Source organism: Homarus americanus, unplaced genomic scaffold (genome assembly GCF_018991925.1).
Source record: "Homarus americanus isolate GMGI-L3 unplaced genomic scaffold, GMGI_Hamer_2.0 scaffold23578, whole genome shotgun sequence".
Taxonomy (NCBI): Eukaryota; Metazoa; Arthropoda; class Malacostraca; order Decapoda; family Nephropidae; genus Homarus; species Homarus americanus.
The window spans coordinates 5,190,944-5,214,633 of record NW_024733231.1 but is presented as its reverse complement, the minus strand read 5'-3'; the positions used below and the strand labels follow the sequence as shown (position 1 = coordinate 5,214,633).

General features: G+C 46.5%; 1 protein-coding gene across 3 annotated transcripts in view; it reads left to right on the top strand.

The window, feature by feature from the left end:
- The window catches only part of LOC121869614 (serine/threonine-protein phosphatase 4 regulatory subunit 1-like), a 196,078-nt gene that overhangs the window by 146,343 nt on the left and 26,045 nt on the right, over nucleotides 1-23,690 (top strand). For 2 of the 3 annotated variants that reach the window (XM_042371093.1, XM_042371094.1), the window contains 3 exons: nucleotides 10,690-10,796; nucleotides 15,266-15,404; nucleotides 16,084-16,230. In XM_042371093.1, the coding sequence (XP_042227027.1) occupies nucleotides 15,369-15,404; nucleotides 16,084-16,230 (183 nt within the window). In that variant the 5' untranslated portion in view covers nucleotides 10,690-10,796; nucleotides 15,266-15,368. Of the gene's footprint in view, nucleotides 1-10,689; nucleotides 10,854-15,265; nucleotides 15,405-16,083; nucleotides 16,231-23,690 lie in introns of all 3 variants that reach the window. The other variant, XM_042371095.1, reaches the window with a different exon arrangement.

Below are 23,690 nucleotides of genomic sequence, written 5' to 3'. Positions count from 1 at the left end.
AAAAATTTCACTGCCATATATACTACAATCACCAGTTGAGGAATTGGTAATAAGCTCGTTCAGTCCTTGCTGGTTGGTCACAAACCTGAGAATACTCCCTCACGGAAGAAACATAACTCCGTCAGGTCAGGTAAGGCGGGAGGGAGATTAATAGTGTTTGTTTTTTATTGTTGTCTTCAGTAACGGTAAAAGAAAATACTGGTTAATATTCTGTGTCTGAGTGTCAGGTCAGGTCAGGTCAGGTTAGGGTAATTTGTTATATCAGGTTAGGTGAAGTTAAATAAGGTTAGGTTTGGTTAAGTGAAGTTAGTTTGTTAGGTTAGATTAGGTTAAGTGAAATAAGTTTGTTAGATCTGGTTAGGTTGAATTAGGTTTGGTTAAGTTAGTTTTTACTAGGTCAGGTTACGTTAGATTATGTTAACTATAATAATACTAACAGTAATACCGATAATAGTAATGATAATAATAGTAATAATAATTATACTTCTTATGGTAATAATGATAAATAATAATGAATGAAAATAGTAATTATAATAATTGTAACGTCATTAATAATGGTTTATGGAACAGCCTAAAGTATGTGTTTGTGACTATGTACGTGTGTGTGTATGTACAGTATGTACAGTATGTATGTATGTATGCATGCATGCATACATACATACAAGTTGCGGCGCTAAAATAGTATTCATGATAATGTGTGTACGGTATAAGTCTGTGTCTATCATTGTAGATGTATGAATTTATATGATACGTGTGTGTAATAATAATAATAAACGGTTTATTGAAGAAGCATGGCCGCCAGAAGGCTGAAAATATAGTTACATAATTGGGGAATGGGTCTCTTGGCTGGCAAATAATATACAATTAACCTAAGTGAAATAAATATGATATAGAATAACTAGGTGGGGAGGTCAAACTACAGGGCATTTCAACTCAGTGACAGTGTAAAAGGTAAGATTGGTTGGGAGTGAACACTCTGGTTGATGACGAGTTGTTGATAATTTTTACAATGGTTGGGACTGGTTGTTCTTATAGCGATCAGTACGTGCTCGTGTCGGCTGGTTGTGGTGTCAAATAGCAATTCTTGGATGAGGGATCTCAGGTGGTAGTAGGAGCCGGTGTCGAGGATGGTGCAGAAGCTTCTCACCAAATTTTCAGATGAGGTCTTGGTGATGGTCAGTGAGAGCCGAGAGATTCAGTGTGTTGAGCGCTTCTTGATATGTGGAGTAGGAAGGGAAGATAATAATCTTGCATGCCTTCTTTTGCACTTTTTCTAGGGTTTGGGTTTGTGTGTGTGTGTGTGTGTGTGTGTGTGTGTGCGCGTGCGCGCGAGCGAGCGCAACAGACAGGTAGCGGAAAGTGGTAGTCAAGTGTTTGATGGGGAGTCGTTGCGGACAGCCACCTCCCCAGTTGTGTCTTTTATTGGGGTTTACGTGTGTGTGACTACGTGTGCGGGCTGTGTGCTCGACAGTGAGAAGTGTGAGTGTGAGAGACAGACTACGTGTGTGCGACAGGGTGGTGGTGTACAGGTAATATACTACAGGTATAGGGAGGGGGGGCGCTGGCCCCCCGCACGTGCCCTCGCCCGCCTCTGTTTTAACGATCAGCCGCCAATTTTTGCAGCACATTTTCGTCGTGGTTCTGCGGGGCGCGGTAGTCCCGAGGCTTTACCTGTGGCGGAAACGTTGGAGTAACGAGGCTGGTGATCCCCGGTGTGGGGCCACCGCCGCCCGCCCAGCTCTCCTATTGGCTAGGCACGGCAGGTAATTTGTGGGTCGGCTCTAGCGGGGCACCACACCCAGCCTGCCTGCCCGTGGCGCTCGTGCCCGCCCCTAGTGTGTGTGGTGGTGGGTGTGGCGTTGTGGCCGCTCCCAGGTACCACTCGTGGCCTCGGGGGACTCACCAGCCTGCCCTGCCCCACGTGGGCACCACCTCCGCAGCCATCAACACTGCGTGGCACTTTTACCTGAGACATCCACAGTGGGCAGGCGCGCGATGGCACCCCTCGTGCCCAGCAACCGTCTCCACACATGTACCTGTAGAGCCCACCTTTACTCCTGCTAGTTGCCTTTATCTGTGGTGGTCACCTTGTACACGTGTTCTCCGCCGGCCGTAATCAGCTTTACCCAGACACTAACCACGTGATCAGGTGTACCATCCACTCGCTGTACCGCCGCGGTGATGAGTTTGGTCTCCCTGGTGTACCGTGCAGTACAGTATAACATGTTGACCATGGTCCCGACCGTCCACCAAACACAACCCGGCCACCTCTTGTGTTGTTGTAAGTTAACCTGTGTTTTGTAGTGTGTGTGCGCGAGAGAGAGAAATAACATATACAGAGTTAGTGTGACCGCGTGCATGTGTGTGACCAGTGTGGGGGTAGAACAAGTGTAAGTGATAGGTAAATAGATTAGATAAATATAGGAATATACTGTAGATAAATAGAGGTAGTAGAGTTTTGTTAAGAACTGTTTTGAAAAATTATGCAATATTGTGTTGATTTAATGTTTTGTGTTATAAATGTTTGTTTGTTTATTATAATTATTAGTAGACGTAATTTAGTCATATAACATTATTACCTTTACCTGGTGGTGTTATTATTGGGGATAACTAAGCCTAAATATTCCTCAGTTTTGTTAATTAGTTTACAAGTTTCACGAAGTTTTATTCTTGTCACCGAAACTGTTCATGTATAGACCCCTTCACTAGTGCGTTTACAGGGCTCGTCAGGGTTTGTGCAGTGTGGCATCGCTGTGTTTGTTTACATTCGACGGAAGGAAACTCACAATAGTAAACATAACATAAGTTAAAATTTAAACATCCTTAAAACAAATATCTCAATTATAATGATTTTGTGGAATGTATATATGACGAGCTCCTGTAAACGCACTAGTGAAGGGGACTGTGGAATGTATATATGACGAGCCCCTGTAAACGCACTAGTGAAGGGGACTGTGGAATGTATATATGACGAGTCCCTGTAAACGCGCTAGTGAAGGGGACTGTGGAATGTATATATGACGAGCCCCTGTAAACGCACTAGTGAAGGGGACTGTGGAATGTATATATGACGAGCCCCTGTAAACGCACTAATGAAGAGGACTGTACCCATCACTTAGAGGTAAAAATGGCTAATGGGTGTCAGGTTATTACGTGGTTGAGCTTATTAGTGACGGTCTTGAGAAAATGTCTGGAAGGTGACATTTTGGGATTGCCTGAAGATTAACCCTCCTTGCTTATTCCACCTGAAGATTAATCACCCTAACGCTAACCTAACCTTACCTACCCCTAACCCAACCCTACCCCTAACCCTACCCCTAACCTACCCTAACGCTACCCTACCCTAACCTTACCCTACCCTAACTGACCTCACCTTACCTAGCTAACCTAATCTGACGAAGCCATCCTGAACCTAACCTAATCTAATGCTAACCCAACCTGATCCTAGACCTCACCTCGCCTAATCCAACTCTAACCTAACCCAACGTCCACCTAACCTAATCTAATCCTTCTTATAGTTTCAGGGTGTTTAAACTTCAGGTGAAATAAGCCGGGTGTGAGAAACTTCAGGTGAAATAAGCTGGGGTGAGAAACTTCAGGTGAAATAAGCTGGGGTGAGAAACTTCAGGTGAAATAAGCTGGGGTGAGAAACTTCAGGTGAAATAAGCTGGGGTGAGAAACTTCAGGTGAAATAAGCTGGGGTGAGAAACTTCAGGTGAAATAAGCTGGGGTGAGAAACTTCAGGTGAAATAAGCTGGGGTGAGAAACTTCGGGTGATCCGCTAAATGTTTACTTGTGGCGGCAGACTCAGCGCATTTGATCGTAGCTTAAATAATTCTGTCGGAAGCGTTCTCACAGCTTTAGTTAGGATTAATAAGCTTACATAATCATACACAAGCTTTTCAGAATTAAATATTTTTGTCGTAAGCTTAAATGAAGCAGTTAGATACGTTCTCCTCTTCAGTTAGGAGGAAAATTTAACGTAGGAACCTTTGAGAATCCATCTTTGTGTCGCAGCTTAAGTGAGACAAGTTTCAAATGCGTTATCACTTCACCCCAGAGCTGAGAAAAATGCGTATATACAAAGCTTTTAAGAATCCGGGCGTATGTGGTGTTGCTACTGCGTAATTGTGCGTTCGTAATTCATCATAAGCTGACCTTATATAATGATGATGATGATTAAGGCAAATTTCTCTGGGAATATATACAGGCCATTGAGTCATAGATAACAATGCATATAATGTGTCTCTCTCTCTCTCTCTCTCTCTCTCTCTCTCTCTCTCTCTCTCTCTCTCTCTCTCTCTCTCTCTCTCTCTCTCTCTCCTAAAAGCTACTTCCCTTTAATCCAATATCAGAGAGTTGCCGCTTCAGTGTGTGTGTGTTGGGAGTGTGTGTGGTACAGTGTGTATGAACTGGTGTGTGGTACAGTGTGTATGAACTGGTGTGTGGTAGTGTGTATGAACTGGTGTGTGGTGCAGTGTGTATGAACTGGTGTGTGGTACAGTGTGTATGAACTGGTGTGTGGTACAGTGTGTATGAACTGGTGTGTGGTACAGTGTGTATGAACTGATTGTGTGGTACGAATTATTGTATGAACTGGTGTGTGGTACAGTGTGTATGAACTGGTGTGTGGTACAGTGTGTGAACTGGTGTGGTACAGTGTGTATGAACTGGTGTGTGGGCCAGTGTGTATGAACTGGTGTGTGGTACAGTGTGTATGAACTGGTGTGGTACAGTGTGTATGAACTGGTGTGTGGTACAGTGTGTATGAACTGGTGTGTGGTACAGTGTGTATGAACTGGTGTGTGATAAGTGTGTATGAACTGGTGTGTGGTACAGTGTGTATGGAACTGGTGTGTGGTACAGTGTGTATGAACTGGTGTGTGGTACAGTGTGTATGAACTGGTGTGTGTGGTACAGTGTGTATGAACTGGTGTGTGGTACAGTGTGTATGAACTGGTGTGTGGTACAGTGTTATGAACTGGTGTGTGGTACAGTGTGTATGAACTGGTGTGTGGTACAGTGTATGAACTGGTGTGTGGTACAGTGTGTATGAGCAGGGTGTGTGGTACAGTGTGTATGAACTGGTGTGTGGTACAGTGTGTATATGGTGGTGTGTGGTACAGTGTGTATGAACTGGTGTGTGGTACAGTGTGTATGAACTGGTGTGTGGTACAGTGTGTATGAACTGTGTGTGGTACAGTGTGTATGAACTGTTGTGGTACAGTGTGTATGAACTGGTGTGTGGTACAGTGTGTATGAACTGGTGTGTGGTACAGTGTGTATGAACTGGTGTGTGGTACAGTGTGTATGAACTGGTGTGTGGTACAGTGTGTATGAACTGGTGTGTGGTACAGTGTGTATGTGTGTGGTGTGGTACAGTGTATGTGTGTGGTTGTGTGGTACAGTGTATGTGTGTGGTGTGTGGTAGTGTGTGTGTGTGTGTGGTGTGTGGTACAGTGTGTATGTGTGTGGTTGTGTGGTACAGTGTATGTGTGTGGTGTGTGTGGTACAGTGTGTATGAACTGGTGTGTGGTACAGTGTTTATGAACTGGTGTGGTACGTGTGTATGAACTGGTGTGTGGTACAGTGTGTATGAACTGGTGTGTGGTACAGTGTGTATGACTGGTGTGTGGTACAGTGTGTATGAACTGGTGTGTGGTACAGTGTGTATGAACTGGTGTGTGGTACAGTGTGTATGAACTGGTGTGTGGTACAGTGTGTATGAACTGGGTGTGTGGTACAGTGTGTATGTGTGTGGTTGTGGTACAGTGTATGTGTGTTGTGTGTGGTACAGTGTGTGAACTGGTGTGTGGTACAGTGTGTGTATGTGGTTTGTGTGTTATGTGTTGTGTGTGGTACAGTGTGTATGTGTGTGGTTTGTGGTACGTGTATGAGTGTGGTTGTGTGGTACAGTGTGTGTATGTGTGTGTGTGGTGTGTTAGTGTGTATGTGTGTGTGGTACAGTGTGTATGTGTGTGGTTGTGTGGTACAGTGTATGTGTGTTGTGTGGCAGGTATGTGTGTGTGTGTGGTTGTGTGGCATTAGTGTGTGTTGTGTGTGGTACAGTGTATGTGTGTGGTTGTGTGGTACAGTGTGTGTTGTGTGTGGAGTGTATGTGTGTGGTACAGTGTGTATGTGTGTGTATGTGTATGTGTGTGGTACAGTGTGTATATGTGTGTGGTGGTACAGTGTATGTGTGTGGTGTGTGGTACAGTGTGTGTTGTGTGTGGTACAGTGTGTGTGTGTGTGTGGTTGTGTGGTACAGTGTGTGTGTGTGTGGTTGTGTGTGGTACAGTGTGTGTTGTGTGTGGTACAGTGTGTGTTGTGTGTGGTACAGTGTGTGTGTGTGTGGTACAGTGTGTGTTGTGTGTGGTACAGTGTGTGTTGTGTGTGGTTGTGTGGTACAGTGTGTGTGTTGTGTGTGGTTGTGTGGTACAGTGTGTGTTGTGTGTGGTACAGTGTGTATGTGTGTGTTGTGTGTAGTACAGTGTGTGTTGTGTGTGGTACAGTGTGTATGGTACAGTGTGTGTTGTGTGTAATAGTGTGTGTGTGTGTGGTACAGTGTATGTGTGTTGGAGTGTGTGTGGCAGAGAGAGGGTTGACGGGTGAGGGCTGTAAGGAGGGTGTATCAGTGGCAGGGAGGGAGGCCGGGTGGTGGTGTGTGTGCATGAGGGGCGGGCCTGCCTCACCCCCAGGTGGAGACTGGTGTGCATGTTAGTGCATGATGTTGCACCTCCACTCTCACACCACACCCTCATTGGCCAGTGCCGTGAAGACTCCGCCCCGGTATTACGTAATAGGGTAAAGGTGGCGCCATTGGTGGAGAGTGAGTGTGGCGGGCCCGGGGGGTGCCTGCGTCACCAGCGGCGGCGCGCGGCCATTGGGGCAGCAGGGTAGGCCGGCGCTCCCCACCATGACGTCACCCGCCGCGCCCCTCCCCGTGCATGACCACACTCACGCCGCCATTTCCGCCAGTAGCCAAACCCAACGGGAAACAAGATGGATGGCAAAGACGCTGGTCACCATCTTGTTGTTGGGGACGCCAAAACTCCCCCTCCCCACCCATGTCACCATCCACCCGCCATTTTTTCCCACCGCCTGTGAGAGTTGTTGAGGCGGTTATTAATAGAACACTAATAATATTTTTGTCCTTACAAACATTAAACACGAGATAAGAGAGCGAGGCAGACTGTGGATACCTTGGCACACTCCCTCACAGTATTCCTCGTGTTTTGTTGGCCCAGCCCACCCTGATGCTGCCTTGGTGGGTGGGCAGCCAGGGAAGCAGCAGCAGCCCACCGCGTGAAGCCCACGTGTAGTTTTGTTGTTGAGGTCAGCTGATGGCGGTAGTACGGCGGGGTGATGCCCTCCTCCCTCTCTCCCTCTTATCACCCCCTTCTCTCCCTCCCCTCTCATCACCCCTTCCCCCCTCTCCCTCCTCATCACCCCTTCTCTCCCCCACTTATCACCCCTTCCTCTGCCTCCTCATCACCCTCCGCCCCCCTCCCTCCCCACAGCTCTTAATAGTCCATCACTGATTCTCCTTCCGTTTCCCCTCTCACCTCACCCCCTCCCTCCTCACCCTTTTTTCCCTCCCCTCACTAACCACTTCTCCCTTCCCTCACTTACCCCCTCCACCCACCCCTCACGTGTCTCCATCACCCCTCCTCCCTGAAGCTTCCCACATACCTCGACCTTTGACTTTACACGCGTCAGATCGTCACAGTGCCGTAATCTCTCTCTACCCCTCCCCTCACTCCCCCTACCCCATCCCTCCTCCCCCCCCCTCCCTCCCCCCACCCTCCCTCCCCCACCCTTCCCTCCCCCATCCCTAACTCCCTCCCTCCCTCCCCCACCCTCCCTCCCCCTCCCTCCTCCCCATCCTCCTCCCCCTCCCTTCCCATCCTCTCCCTCCCCTCTCTCCTCCCTACCCCCTACCCCCACGGTATTCTCAACAGTTATTACCCCCCTCCCCTTCACCAGTGTCCAGAGATTATGGCGCAACTGTACTGTACCTGCCTGGATGGTTGGTTTAAGGTTATATTATGGTGTTAAAATGGCGTCTTAGTTCTACCGAGACTCTACCTTTAATGGATTTGTTTTGGTTTGGGGTGGTGGTGGGTGAGGTGAGGGTGGGGTAGTGATGTGGTGGTGAGGGTAGGGGGTAGTGGTGGTGGTGAGGATAGTGGTGGTGGTGATAGTGATGGTGGTGAGGGTAGTGATAGTGGTGATAGTGATGGTGGTGAGGGTAGTGGTGGTGAGGGTAGTGATAGTGGTGATAGTGATGGTGGTGAGGGTAGTGGTGGTGAGGGTAGTGATAGTGGTGATGGTGATGGTGGTGAGGGTAGTGGTGGTGGTGAGGGTGGGGGGTAGTGATGGTGATAATGGTGGTGGTGAGGGTGGTGATAGTGGTGATAGTGATGGTGGTGAGGGGTGGGGTGAGTGATGGTGGTGGTGGTGAGGGTGAGGGGTGGTGATGGTGGTGGTGGTGAGGGTGGGGGTAGTGATGGTGGTGATAGTGGTGGTGGTGAGGATGGTGGTGGGTGGGGGTGGGGTGGTGATGGTGTGTGGTGGTGGGGGGTGGTGATAGTAGTGATAGTGATGGTGGTGGGGTGAGTGATGGTGGTGGTGGGTGGGGGTGGGGTGGTGATGGTGGTGATGGTGGTGGTGGTGGGGGTGGGGTGGTGATGTGGTGGTGGTGAGGGTAGTGATGGTGTGAGGGTAGTGGTGGTAGTGATGGTGGTGAGGGTGGTGAAACATCTCAAGCTAAGTGGGATGTCAACTTGAAATCACTGTTGTCATTTACTTATTGCTGCTCACCACTCCCTCCTCTCTCCTTCTCTTTCCTCCTTCGCTTCCTCCTCCTCTTTCCTCTTTCGCCTCCTCCTCGTACTTCCTTCCTCATACTCCTCCTAACCTCCTCCTCCTCCTTCCTTATCACCTAAGCGTCTTAACACTCTCTCTCTCTCTCTCTCTCTCTCTCTCTCTCTCTCTCTCTCCCCACATTTTATAGCTAATAGTTTGATAAATAAAAATGGTGTATTATCCTTCAACTTTCAAATCTGTATTTCTTAAGGTTAGGTTAGGTGTTTTGGTGGTGAGATGGTGGTTGTTTTGGCTGGTGATAAGATTGTGGTTGGTGGAGATAATTGTCGGTAGTGGAGTGGTTGATGATGATGGTGGTAACAATTGTGGTTGCTGGTGGTAGTAACAGTATAGTTGGTGGTGAAAGTGGTTTGGTTGATGGTGGTAGGTGGATGGTGGTAGTGGTGGTAGTAACAAGTATGGTTGATAGTAACAATTGTGGTTGGTGGTGGTGGTAGTAACAATTATGGTTGATAGTGGTAACAGTTTGGTTGATGGTGGTGGTAACAAGTATGGTTGGTAATGCAGGTGGATGGAAACTTGATCCACTGAAGATAGCTGGATCAATACAGTTCTCTCCACGCTCTGACCATGGTGGTGGTGGCACTCTTGTCACTCTACCACCACCACCACCATTACTTCTACTACCACTATTATCATCTCTATTTACCCCTGCTACTACTACCACCACTATTACTACTACCACTATTATCATCACCAATTACTACAACTACCACCACCACCACCACTATTGCTACTACCACCATTATCATCACCAATCACCACCACTACTACTACTACTACTACTACTACTACTATTGAAGAGAGGGTGATAAAGTGCGTCATATCAAGGGGTGATAAAGTGCGTCATATCTAGGGTGGAGGAGGGGTGATAAAGTGCGTCATATCTAAGGGGAGAGAAACATTAGCCACTACTGTACTTGGAATCTCATTTACGCCTTATTTAACCCTTTGTAACCCCCTCTCTCCCCCCCCCGTGTATGTGTTGCTGGGAATTCTGGCCACATTCTCTCTCTCTATCATGTTCTTTCTCTTACCCTCCTCCTCCTACCCCCTTACTCCCTTCTTCTCTCGCCCCCTCCATATATACACTCTCTCTCTCCTTCTCCCTCCTAAGATTCTTCACCGCCGGCTTGCAATGCTCTTCTGACCTGTACTGGTAACTTGTGTATATATTACTGGTACAGGTGTGTATATATGAGCAAGAATGTTTAGAGAACTTCTGTATAATGTAGTAAGGTTATTGTTATCATCATCGTTGCTATTATTTTTATTATTATTGTTATTATTATTATTATTATTATTATTATTATTGTTATTATTATTATTATTATTATTATTATTATGAAGATTCTATTACCTGTATGTTGTCATGAACTCTTATGCATCATGCCGTTTATGAGTTGTGTTATCAGTAAACGGAGGAAATAACTCGATTGTAACGGTAAGATGACAAAAATAACCTGTTGTGTTATCCTGTTGTTTAGTAGTGGAGTCCCTGGCTCATTCATTAGTTTATATCTCCTCAAGCTCTTCCCTCACCACCCCACCCTCCCTACACCACCACACCCTACCTCTCACCACCCCACTCACACCCTTACTCACACCCCAACCTTACTCACACCCCCCACTCATCCTCTCCTTACCACACACCCACCCCACTCATCCTCTACCTTACCCACACACCCACCCCCTCACCCTCCTTACTCACACCCACCCACTCACACCCTCCCTTACCCACACCCCCACTCATCCTCTCCCTTACCCACACACCCACTCATCCTCTCCCTCCCCCAACAGACAGATGGTGGCTCGCAGTATACAGGAAACACTCCGGGCGGTGGTGGGAGTACCTGAAGACGTCCACTCCGTCTTGGACATCATGACTACCCTCTCCGCTAATGATGGTACGTCTACCTTTGACTCGTACCGACAGTGGGGGGAGGTCATTAACTACACGGATGGTAATTACTACACTTTAACCATGAGAGTTTTTTCTGATTTTGTTGTGTTTTCTGGTTTTTTGTATTTTATTTTTCGTTTTTTTGTGCTTTTTATTTGTTTGTCATTTTGTTTTTGTATTTTTGCCAATTTTATTTATTATTTTATTTTGTCCTTTTTTATTATCTGTTGTCTCTCTCTCTCTCTCTCTCTCTCTCTCTCTCACTATTTTATTTACCTATTGCTTATGCTTCTATGTTAGGGTGTCTGTCTGCCTGTCTGTATATCCATTGTTGACCAATCGTGTGTTTATTGACTACTGGCTGGATTTTGATTGGCTCAGAACAACAATAAAGTGATTTTGAGTGACGGTCGAGAGGTGTGTGTGTGTGTGTGTTTAATCCCTTGAGTACGATGACAACCCCATAAGTCATCATACTCAAGGGGTTAAGTCATCATACTCAAGGGGTTAAGTCATCATACTCAAGGGGTTAAGTCATCATACTCAAGGGGTTAAGTCATCATACTCAAGGGGTTAAGTCATCATACTCAAGGGGTTAAGTCATCATACTCAAGGGTTAAGTCATCATACTCAAGGGGTTAAGTCATCATACTCAAGGGTTAAGTCATCATACTCAAGGGTTAAATCATCATACTCAAGGGTTAAATCATCATACTCAAGGGGTTAAGTCATCATACTCAAGGGGTTAAATCATCATACTCAAGGGTTAAATCATCATACTCAAGGGGTTAAATCATCATACTCAAGGGGTTAAATCATCATACTCAGGGGTTAAGTCATCATACTCAAGGGTTAAGTCATCATACTCAAGGGGTTAAGTCATCATACTCAAGGGGTTAAATCATCATACTCAGGGTTAAGTCATCATACTCAGGGGTTAAATCATCACCTCAGGGTTAAATCATCATACTCAAGGGGTTAAATCATCATACTCAAGGGGTTAAATCATCATACTCAAGGGTTAAGTCATCATACTCAAGGGGTTAAGTCATCATACTCAAGGGGTTAAGTCATCATACTCAAGGGGTTAAGTCATCATACTCAAGGGGTTAAATCATCATACTCAAGGGGTTAATTGTAGGGCAAATGTGTAATATAATTGGTGTTAATAAATAGGGCAAAGATCTGTATTAAAATAGTGTATTGAAATGGGTTTTAATAGGTAATGTAATAGGCTGAAATGGGTTGACTTATTTTCGTGAGATGTGTACGTATTTTTGGATGCTTTGGCCGATCAAGCGCCGCCCACATTTTAAGCTTGTCAGATCAAACTAAGCCAGATGGTGAGATTGTATCAATCACCCCAGGGACTATCTTAGATACTACACTTGATATTGCTGTCTATGTGCGCCATCAGTTCTCTGTGATGGAAGCTTTGGTCTTGGCGGGAGGAGTAATGATTGAATATCAGACCAAAGCTTACAGCCCAGAATTACATCACACATAACATCAAGTACAGTACAGACCGCGTGGTGCCCTAACACCACAGGTTGACACACCGCAGGTCAAGACCTGACCCCGGCCTAAGTACTTGCGTAACCCTACGATATAACCGAGTTAAGGAAACCACACCTGGCCAGAACACGGGCGGTAATAATTACAAGCACTACTGTCCTGCGACATGACCTCACCTGGGCAAACACCTGTCCGGACCTGACCCAAGGGGAGATCAAGGACCCGCTAATCAGCCAGCACCCCTGTTACCTGACCCAACAACCCGGTCAAGACACACCCACTTAGTAGGAGAGGTCACCCTCCGGCCTCTCAATATATAGGACTGGAGCTCCTCACAGGGAGAGTCTGATAACCAAGGAGGGCCAGCAACCACGTCCCTGGTCCCGCTCATCGAAGTCTGTCACTAAAGGCAACAGGGTGCCGGGTCCATCGACAGAGTGCTGTCAGTTCAACGTATAACAGTAAGTGCTGGCTGTGTAGGCGGTAGAAGTGCAGTGATCCCGAACCTTCCAACGATCGACTTAGTGAAGTGCCCATTCACTGTGAAGTTAAACGAACATATCATAGTCTATCATACCCTGTGTACGGATTCCCCCATTAATGCCTCGTATGCAACTAGTAAAATAAAGCTGTAACACGCTGTTGTGTTTTATATACAACACTTGTACTGAGCCTGTGTTAATATACGTGGTCACCCTCGAGTCACGCTATCAAGCTTCCTGTCTGTACATCCTCCTACTATAAGTATTCTACCTATATGTAATATCCTCTTCTGGTGAGTTTTTCTCATTATATTAGCAACCGATACCATTCCTTGATGCTGATTGGTTGCTAAGTGGGGAGTGAAATTTGATTGGCTGTTGAGGTAGATGGTGACGTCACATTCTTTAGTAAGAAGTGGAGGTGATAATTGTTGTTTTAACCTTGAGTACGATGGCGCAAGGGGTTAAGTCATCGTACTCAGGGGTTAAAAGGTCGCGTGTTTGGATGATCAGTGTCTCTCTCTGCGCCATTGTTCAGGGACACACACACACACACACACTGGACTCTTGAGGCAGCGCGCCCAATATTTCGTTTTGAATTTCTGAATCTCGCGGTGGTTGTAACCACACCCCTTTCTCCTCTCTCGTCTTCATCAACACAGTCTCTCTCTCTCTCTCTCTCTCTCTCTCTCTCTCTCTCTCTCCACATCCTATCCAAGTGTCAACAATGGCTGATGCATCGAGGTTCCCCCCCCACACACACTACGTAGCTTAAATTTCACCCAAAATTTCGACACACAAATGCTCGTTGTAATTAGTGTGGCGTGACAGTACTACTGGTGGTGTGACAGTACTACTGGTGTGGCGTGAGAGTATTTCTGGTGGTGTGGCTGAGAGTACTACTGGTGTGACAGTACTACTGGTGTGGCGTGAGTACTGGTGTCATAGTAAGTTATAGGTCCTATAGCAGTGAGTTATATTCTATATCCGCTAATTATAGATAGTGGCCAAAGTGATGTTTACTTTATCATATAATTTATCAACACAGTACACACGTTTGGCTGTACTCTCGTCCCTGTAATTTACTGTATTTTGGGTTGTTGTTGGTCGAGTAATCGTGGTTTTATTATTACCAGTACGATTATTATTATTATTTTTATTTATTTGCTGCTGCTGCTGCTGCTTACTATTAATGCTATTATTCTTATTACTACTACTACTACTATTATTATTATTATTATTATTATTATTATTATTATTATTATTATTATTATTATTATTACCTGCACTAGTATTTTTATTATTGGTGTGTGTGTGTGTGTGTGGTTAACAGTCAGCAATCTCTCTCTCTCTCTCTCTGGTCGAGTTAAACGACCTGATTTAGTCGTTTTTAGATACATTTATATTCATGTTTGGCGTCTGGGGAGCCTGTGTTGTGACCCCCGCGATTGATTATGTCTGTCTTTATTTTGTGTTTGAGAGAGAGAGAGAGAGAAGAGAGAAGAGAGAGAGAGAGAGAGGTGTGTGTGTGTGTGAGAGAGAGTAGTGTGTCTGTCTGTCGTTAGTGTGTCAATAGTGTCTTCTTGGTGTGATTGGAAAAATTGGTTGGACTTAAATGTGGCCCTGGAAGGTTTAATGGCCTGGTGGGTTTAATATGGGTCTGGTGGGTTTAATGTGGCCCTGGTGGGTTTAATGCGGGTTTATTGTGGGTTTGATGGGTTTAAATTTGGTCTGTTGGGTTTAAATTTGGTCTGTTGGGTTTAATATTCGCCTATTTGGTTTATTATTCGTTTATTTGATGCATTGGAGGTTTATATCTTGGTTTTAATATTATCCTCAAGGGTTTAATATTGCCGTGGAGGTTTATCAAACCTTTATTGACTCCACCATAAATATAAAGTCAAGGATGACAGCTTAAACCAAACCTAACACCAGACGATAAACTACAGATAAAACCATAACATCGTACTGTATGGGTTTAGGTTTATGGGGGTAATATATAGTGCTTTTGTGTTTGTCTGTTTGTTTGTTTTACTGGTTTATGTTTTAAGTTACAGTATTAGCGTTAAGATTTATAAGGCATTGCATAATTTATTCAGTTAATGTAATTCAATGTTTATTATATATATGGTACTGTTACATAATTTATATAGTTATGCAATGGTGTTGATAATTTGTATACTGTCATGCTGGATATATTAAGTTATGTAATACAATGTTAAGAATTTATATATTACATAATTTATTTAGTTATGTAATACAGTACAGCGATACAACGTTGATTTACGTGGTACTGTAATTTTTGTGTTGCATAATTTATTAATTTAATACAATATCGATAATTTATAGTATTACATGTATTAATTTATATACATACATGAATACTGATATACTATACATACATACATACATACATACATACATACATACATAGAGTAATACAACCTGCCTCTCTCTCTCCCCCTTGACCACACAGAGGCGGCAGTGCGGACCGAGTTAATGGAACAAGTGCCTCAGATAGCTGTCTTGTGCCACGAGTACCCAGACAATTTGGGTGGTGTGGTCACAACCTAGTTCCCATGGTGGTTAAGTACCTCACCGACCCAAACAACCAGGTGAGCTTAGTAATTAACTTGAGTTACTGTGGTGTTAACTATCAAATTACTGTACTGTTAACTACTCTACTGTTAATTATCAGATTACTGTATTGTGCTGTTAGCTACCAAATTACTGTACTGTTAACTATCAAATTACGGTACTGTTAACTTCCTAACCTAACCAACGTGGTGTAATTTAGCCCCTGGGGTACTATATAGATTTTGGACATTGATACAGTGGAATACAGTAGATGTGATAATACAGTACAGTAGGGTCAGTGTTGTGTACAGGAGAGGGGCACTAGTTGAACACCGCTGTAACGCCTGATTTTTTTGTGTTTTGTAGCTTTTGTATCAATGTGTTCTTTATTTAGGATCTATTTACACAGCTTTACATCAATTTATTTATTTACAGTCAACTTACTTCATTCAATTTACTTACAACTAACTTTATTCGATCTATTATTACTATACAATATTTACATCTTTATTCAATTTATTTACATTACCTATTAATTAATCGCCGTTGTTTACATTATTTACCCTGCTAATTCACCACCTTTGTTTACATTATTTACCCTGCTAATTAACCCACATTATCTACACTAATGTACCACCTCTTTTGCACAAATTAACCACCTTTATATTATTTCCCCTTCCCTCCTAATTCCCCCATCTCATTCGTCATTCCTGCCAGGTGCGAAAGACGTCCCAGGCAGCTCTCTTGGTGCTGCTGGAACAAGAGTTAGTGAGTAGGGAGGATGTGGATGACCAGGTGTGTCCCGTTATACTGCGGCTCACCAACACCGACGCCATGGATGACTTCAAGACGGAGGCTGTGGCGGTAAGTTAGCTGCTTTACTGTAGTGTGTGTGTGTGTGTGTGTGTGTGTGTGTGTGTGTGTGTGTGTGTGTGTGTGTGTGTGTGTGTTTGATTTGATTATTGGATAACCCTGACCTAACCTGACCTCACCTTGGGATGGAAGGGTTTGCGTGAGTGATACTTAGCCCTTAAAAATTGGGATGAATTACCATATATATAATTGAGATGTGCTGCCTTCAATAATTGGGATGTACAACCACATATAACTGAGATGTGCTGCCTTCAGTAATTGGGATATACTACTACATATAACTGAGATGTGCTGCCTTCAGTAATTGGGATATACTACTACATATAACTGAGATGTGCTGCCTTCAATAATTGGGATGTGTTACCATATAAAATTATGTGTTCCTTTATTATATTTCGACATTGTCTTGTAGAAAAAATGGTTACAGTCCAGAACAATGTATGTATTTCTTATGAACTTAGAGTTACAGAAAAAAATAAACTACAGTTGAAAATACAGAAAGGTCATAACACAGAATACAGCAAGTAATGACCATTTTTGTAGTACTGTATTATTGTTCTGGTGTGTATACTGTACTATGTTCTGCTCTATGATTTCAGGTTTGTATTTTGTATTATTTTATCTGTAATCTTCTTTGGGTTTGTATTTGTTGTATTATTCTTGGTTCTGTATTTTGTAGTATTTCAGGTTTGTTGGTTTAAGTTAGATGCACTGTATTTTTTGTACTGTAAGGTAAATACATAAGTGTAATGATATAATGGATTGGTTACTACTTATTGCTGTAATTAAGACGAATACAGTATTTTGTAGCCATTGTTGTAATGTAGAGATAATTCGATGTTTGTTATCCAGTAAACATTATTAGATAGGGATTAATTAATGAGTACCTTGATGTTTGTTACAGATATTTAGTAAACATTATTAGGAAGGTGAATAGGATGAGTGTTTTATCTCGTGTGAGAGAGAGAAAGAGATTAGGTACAAGTTTTTAGATACAGGGGTGAGCTGACCTACCAGCAACTGGGTGTAAACATGCGGAAGATAATGAAGACTGTTGTGTGAGGTAGGGGCCGCTGTGAAAGACATGGGTAGTGAGATGTGAGACTTTGGCAACATCTCACTACCTTGTCTTTCACGGTGTCTCTTGCCACCGTCTGCTGCCACTACTACTACAGGGTGCCTACTACAGCTGCTGTGTCCATCAGGTATACCTCCTCCACTAGCAGCAACAGCGATACTACCGCTAATAGCAACCCCCCTACTATTATCACCACCACCAGCTCCTTCTCCACCACCACCACCCCAGCCCCTCCACCACCACCACCCCCAGCCCTCCCACCACCCCACCCCAGCCCTCACCACCACCACCCTTCACCCCTCCTACTACCAGCCCCTCCACCACCACCACCCCTTCCACCCCTCTACTACCAGCCCCTCCACCACCATCTCCCCCACCCCTCCACCAGCCCCTCCACCGCCAGCCCCTCCACCCCCTCCACTGCCAGCCCCTCCACTACCATTCCTCCACCCCTCCACTACCAGCCCCTCCACCCCTCCACTACCAGCCCCTCCACCCCTCCACTACCAGCCCTCCACCCCTCCACTACCAGCCCTCCACCCCCTCCACTACCAGCCCTCCACCCTCTCCACTACCAGCCCCTCCACCCTCCACTACCAGCCCCTCCACCCCCTCACTACCAGCCCCTCCACTACCAGCCCCTCCACCACCACCAGCCCCTCCACCACCACCAGCCCCTCCACCACCACCACCCCTCCACCACCACCAGCCCCTCCACCACCACCAGCCCCTCCACCACCACTACCAGCCCCACCACCAGCCCCACCACCACCCCTCCACCACCACCACCCCACCACCACCACCCCTCCACCACCACAGCCCCACCACCACTACCAGCCCCACCACCACCAGCCCTCCACCACCACTAGCCCCTCCACCACCACTAGCCCCTCCCTCACCACCAAAAGGACTCCAGATCACCAATTTTTCACCAGCAAGACCACTACAAGACCCCTTAGGCCGCGGCACTGAGCTACTTCCTGCGGGTGATGGTCTTGTCCGGCCACTGGAGAAGCTATGCGCCGGGCACTGGCATCAAACTGGTTTGTCATAGCTCGCTGCCCGCTATACTATCACAGCCAGCTTTGATGAGCAGTGCCCGATGCCCCGTGACTGCTGGTACACCGTCGCCGCTGTCCACGTGCCCCTGGAGCTGTCGTGTAGTTATGTAATATTGTGTGTACTGTATTGGGTTGGCTGCCCATCTACTGTATATCCTTCCACTATTCTGCCACCACCACCACCAACGACCACACCTACCACCAACGACCACACCACCACCACACCACACCTACCACCAACGACCACACCACCACCACACCACACCACCACCACCACACCTACCACCAACGACCACACGACCACACCTACCAACGACCACGACCACCTACCACCAACGACCACCTACCACCAACGACCACACCTCAACGACCACCACCACACACACCTACCACCAGCCACACCACCTACCACCGACCACACGACCACCTACCACCAACGACCACACCACCACCACACCACACCTACCACCAACGACCACACCACCATTTACCACTTGATTCTTTACCCAATATAAAAATTTCTTTATCATGTGTTAATGTGTGTGTTAACGTATTCACTCTGAGGGGAAGTTGTACGGAGGTGTGTTATGTGGATTAGTACGTCATGCGTCACTGACCGGTAAGAATGAGGGCACTGACTGGTAAGAATGAGGGCACTGAATGGTAAGAATGAGGTCACTGACTGGTAGAATGAGGTCACTGACTGGTAAGAATGAGGGCACTGACTGTGGTAGAATGAGGGCACTGACCGGTAAGAATGAGGCACTGACCGGTAAGAATGAGGCACTGACCGGTAAGAATGAGGGCACTGAATGGTAGAATGAGGGCACTGACTGGTAAGAATGAGGGCACTGACCGGTAGAATGAGGGCACTGACCGGTAGAATGAGGGCACTGACCGGTAGAATGAGGGCACTGACTGGTAGAATGGGGGCACTGACTGGTAAGAATGAGGGCACTGACCGGTAAGAATGAGGGCACTGACCGGTAAGAATGAGGGCACTGACTGGTAAGAATGAGGGCACTGACTGGGAGAATGAGGGCTGGGAGGAAGAATGAGGGGAGAGGGGCTGGCAGTTGTATTGATCTGGGAGTTGCGCTGTGGTTCACTCCGCTTTCCCCTTGACCACGTGGCCAGAATACTGATCATTCTCTCTCTCTCTCTCTCTCTCTCTCTCTCTCCATTCTTATCCCTTTTCCCCTCCTTCCATCTCTCTCCCTCCCTACCCCCCCTCTCCCAATATTACACACTACCATTCACAACAAAAACCTCAGATTAACTTCAATATTTTCATTACTATTTGCATATTTTTGTTTATTCATTTTTATATAATTTTTCAAAGGTTTAATTTTCTCAATGGTATTTGGTCATCATAAAGTAAGTGTGGTTATGATGACTACTTCTTGAGCCGTATTCTTACCACTGTGTCCTTGTTATTATTCTTCCCATGGTTCTTTATTTGTTGTTATTGTTGTGTTTGTGTTTGGTATCTGTTGTTATGGAGGTGTTGTTGATGTTAGTATTATGGTTATTATATAGGGGTTATAAGCCAGTGTTGTTATTAGTTATAGTATTAGTCAAATTATTGGACCATTTATCGTAATATTAAGATTTATTGTTGTTCTAAGTACTGTAGGTATCATTAAACCTGTAACTATTTCTTACTATTATTACTCTTGATAAATAGTGAATGAGTATTATTGAACTCGTATGAAGAAAATAGTGTACGTATAGTGTTAAATAGTGATTTATTAATAGGTGATGAGGTCAGAAGAGTGGGGGTGAGATTAGCGTGTACTGCATCGAGAAGAGAGGGAGTGAGTGGGACGTAGCAGAAGCCGTCAAAGTGGGTGTGACGCGGAGTTATGGACAGCGTATCACAGCCACCTTTGATGAGCTCCTGTCGTCTACCTGTCTACGCCGTCATGAGTTGCTGTCTACGTCAACATGAACTACTGTCGAGCTGTCACCATCATGCATTACTGTCTTCTTCATCGACTGTCTACACCAGCATGACCTCCTGTCTTCACTCACCACCCTCAGGTGACCTGTGGTGTAATGGTCAGGATGCTCGCCTCACAAGCGAGCGGACCCGGGTTCGATTCCCAAGGCAGGGTGAAACTATGGGCAAGTTTCTTTACGCCATTTGCTTCTGCCTACCCAGCAGTAATTGGGGACCTGGATGTTAATGGATTTGCGGGCTTCCGGGGTAATGGTTAGCCAGTGTAGTTGTCCGGTCTTCTCGGACTGTTCCTTGACACTGGGTCATGCAGCCTAAAACTGTTAATTGGTGAACATATAACGAGATATGGTGTTAATGGTGACTATGGTGAGATTTGAATCCTGGTGGCGGGCCCGTTAAGTTTGCTGTGGTGTGCTGTTATAGGCCATATCACAGCCTACTTGACGAGTTCTGCTGCTGGCTGCTACTTCTGCTGCTGTCCCTACAGGTGGTGGTAAGGTCGTGTGTATAGTGGTATTGAATATATTTTAGCTGGGGGTCACCCGAGGCTTTATACACCCCAGCTAATTTCACCCGATGATTAGGCACCCCCTTTACCTGGGCAGGTAGATTGGCATTTGGGTGTCTAATCATCAGGTGAATGTATTTGTACAGGTAATCCATTACCTTTGATAGGACAATATGTGACCAGGTCTATGGGGTATGACCAGGTGTCCGGGATGTGTCCAGGATGTAACCAAGTGTCGGGTGTGACCAGGTGTGCAGGGCTAAGGTCCATCGTTTGAAGATCCTGTGCGAGTCCTGTCTCACAAAGTGGTTGTTCTATGTGGTAGTTCATCATATCACAGCCAGCTTTGATGAGCGAGGACCCGGCACTAATGCTACACCAGCTGACTGCCTGCCTGACTTCCCCGGCACTAATGCTACACCAACTGACTGCCTGCCTGACTTCCCCGCAACTAATGCTACACCAACTGACTGCCTGCCTGACTCCCCGGCACTAATGCTACACCAGCTGACTGCCTGCCTGACTCCCCGGCACTAATGCTACACCAGCTGACTGCCTGCCTGACTTCCCCGGCACTAATGCTACACCAACTGACTGCCTGCCTGACTTCCCCGGCACTAATGCTACACCAGCTGACTGCCTGCCTGACTTCCCCGGCACTAATGCTACACCAGCTGACTGCCTGCCTGACTTCCCTGGCACTAATGCTACACCAGCTGACTGCCTGCCTGACTTCCCCGGCACTAATGCTACACCAGCTGACTGCCTGCCTGACTTCCTGGCACTAATACTACACCAGCTGACTGCCAGCCCGACTTTCCCGGCACTAATGCTACACCAACTGACTGCCTGCCTGACTTCCCCGGCACTAATACTACACCAGCTGACTGCCTGCCTGACTTCCCGGCACTAATACTACACCAGCTGACTGCCTGCCTGACTTCCCCGGCACTAATGCTACACCAGCTGACTGCCTGCCTGACTTCCCCGGCACTAATGCTACACCAGCTGACTGCCTGCCTGACTTCCCTGGCACTAATACTACACCAGCTGACTGCCAGGACTTTCCCGGCACTAATGCTACACCAACTGACTGCCTCCTGACTTCCCCGGCACTAATACTACACCAGCTGACTGCCTGCCTGACTTCCCCGGCACTAATACTACACCAGCTGACTGCCTGCCTGACTTCCCCGGCACTAATGCTACACCAGCTGACTGCCTGCCTGACTTCCCTCTAATGCTACCAGCTGACTGCCTGCCTGACTTCCCCGGCACTAATACTACACCAGCTGACTGCCTGCCTGACTTCCCCGGCACTAATGCTACACCAGCTGACTGCCTGCCTGACTTCCCCGGCACTAATGCTACACCAGCTGACTGCCTGCCTGACTTCCCTGGCACTAATACTACACCAGCTGACTGCCAGCCCGACTTTCCCGGCACCAATACTACACCAGCACCACTTAGTACGACTACTCACTTACACTACCACGACCACCACTTACACTACCACCACAACCATTCACTACCACCACAACCATTCACTACCACCACAACCATTCACTACCACCACAACCATTCACCCATTATCTTACCTAACCAAAACCTAACCTAACACAGCATAAACCTAACGTAACGCAACACTAACCCAACCAACTCTAACCTAACCCTAACATCAAGCGACAAATTCCCAGGTAGTCTTTGGTTGAAATTAGGGAAGTAATCTTCAGGTGAAACGCTGTACAGAAGATAACGGCACAAGACGAAGAGATTGTCGAGGCTGTGCACTCTTGTATCGGGGTGAAGAAGAGTGCGTGTATCGGGGTGAAGAAGAGTGCACGTGCTGTATCGGGGTGAAAGAGTGCATGCTGTATCGGGGTGAAGAAGAGTGCACGCTGTATCGGGGTAGTGCACGTGCTGTATCGGGGTGAAGAAGAGTGCACGTGCTGTATCGGGGGTGAAGAAAGTGCACGTGCTGTATCGGGTGAAGAAGAGTGCACGTACTGTATCGGGGTGAAGAAGAGTGCACGTGCTGTATCGGGGTGAAGAAGAGTGCACGTGCTGTATCGGGGTGAAAAGAGTGCACGTACTGTATCGGGGTGAAAGAAGGTACGTGCTGTATCGGGGTGAAGAAAGTGCACGTGCTGTATCGGGGTGAAGAAAGTGCACTCTTGTATCGGGGTGAAGAAGAGTGCACGTGCTGTATCGGGGTGAAGAAAGAGTGCACGTGCTGTATCGGGGTGAAGAAGAGTGCACGTGCTGTATCGGGGTGAAGAAGAGTGCACGTGCTGTATCGGGGTGAAGAGTGCACGTGCTGTATCGGGGTGAAGAGTGCACGTGCTGTATCGGGGTGAAGAAGAGTGCGTGCTGTATCGGGGTGAAGAAGAGTGCACGTACTGTATCGGGGTGAAGAAGAGTGCACGTGCTGTATCGGGGTGAAGAAGAGTGCACGTGCTGTATCGGGGTGAAGAGTGCACGTGCTGTATCGGGTGAAGAAGAGTGCGTACTGTATCGGGGTGAAGAAGAGGTGCACGTGCTGTATCGGGGTGAAGAAGAGTGCACGTGCTGTATCGGGGTGAAGAAAGAGTGCACTCTTGTATCGGGGTGAAGAAGAGTGCACGTGTATCGGGGTGAAGAAGAGTGCACGTGCTGTATCGGGGTGAAGAAGAGTGCACGTACTGTATCGGGGGTGAAGAGTGCACGTGCTGTATCAGGGGTGAAGAAGAGTGCACGTGCTGTATCGGGGTGAAGAGTGCACGTGCTGTATCGGGGTGAAGAAAGTACGTGCTGTATCGGGGTGAAGAAGAGTGCACGTACTGTATCGGGGTGAAGAAGAGT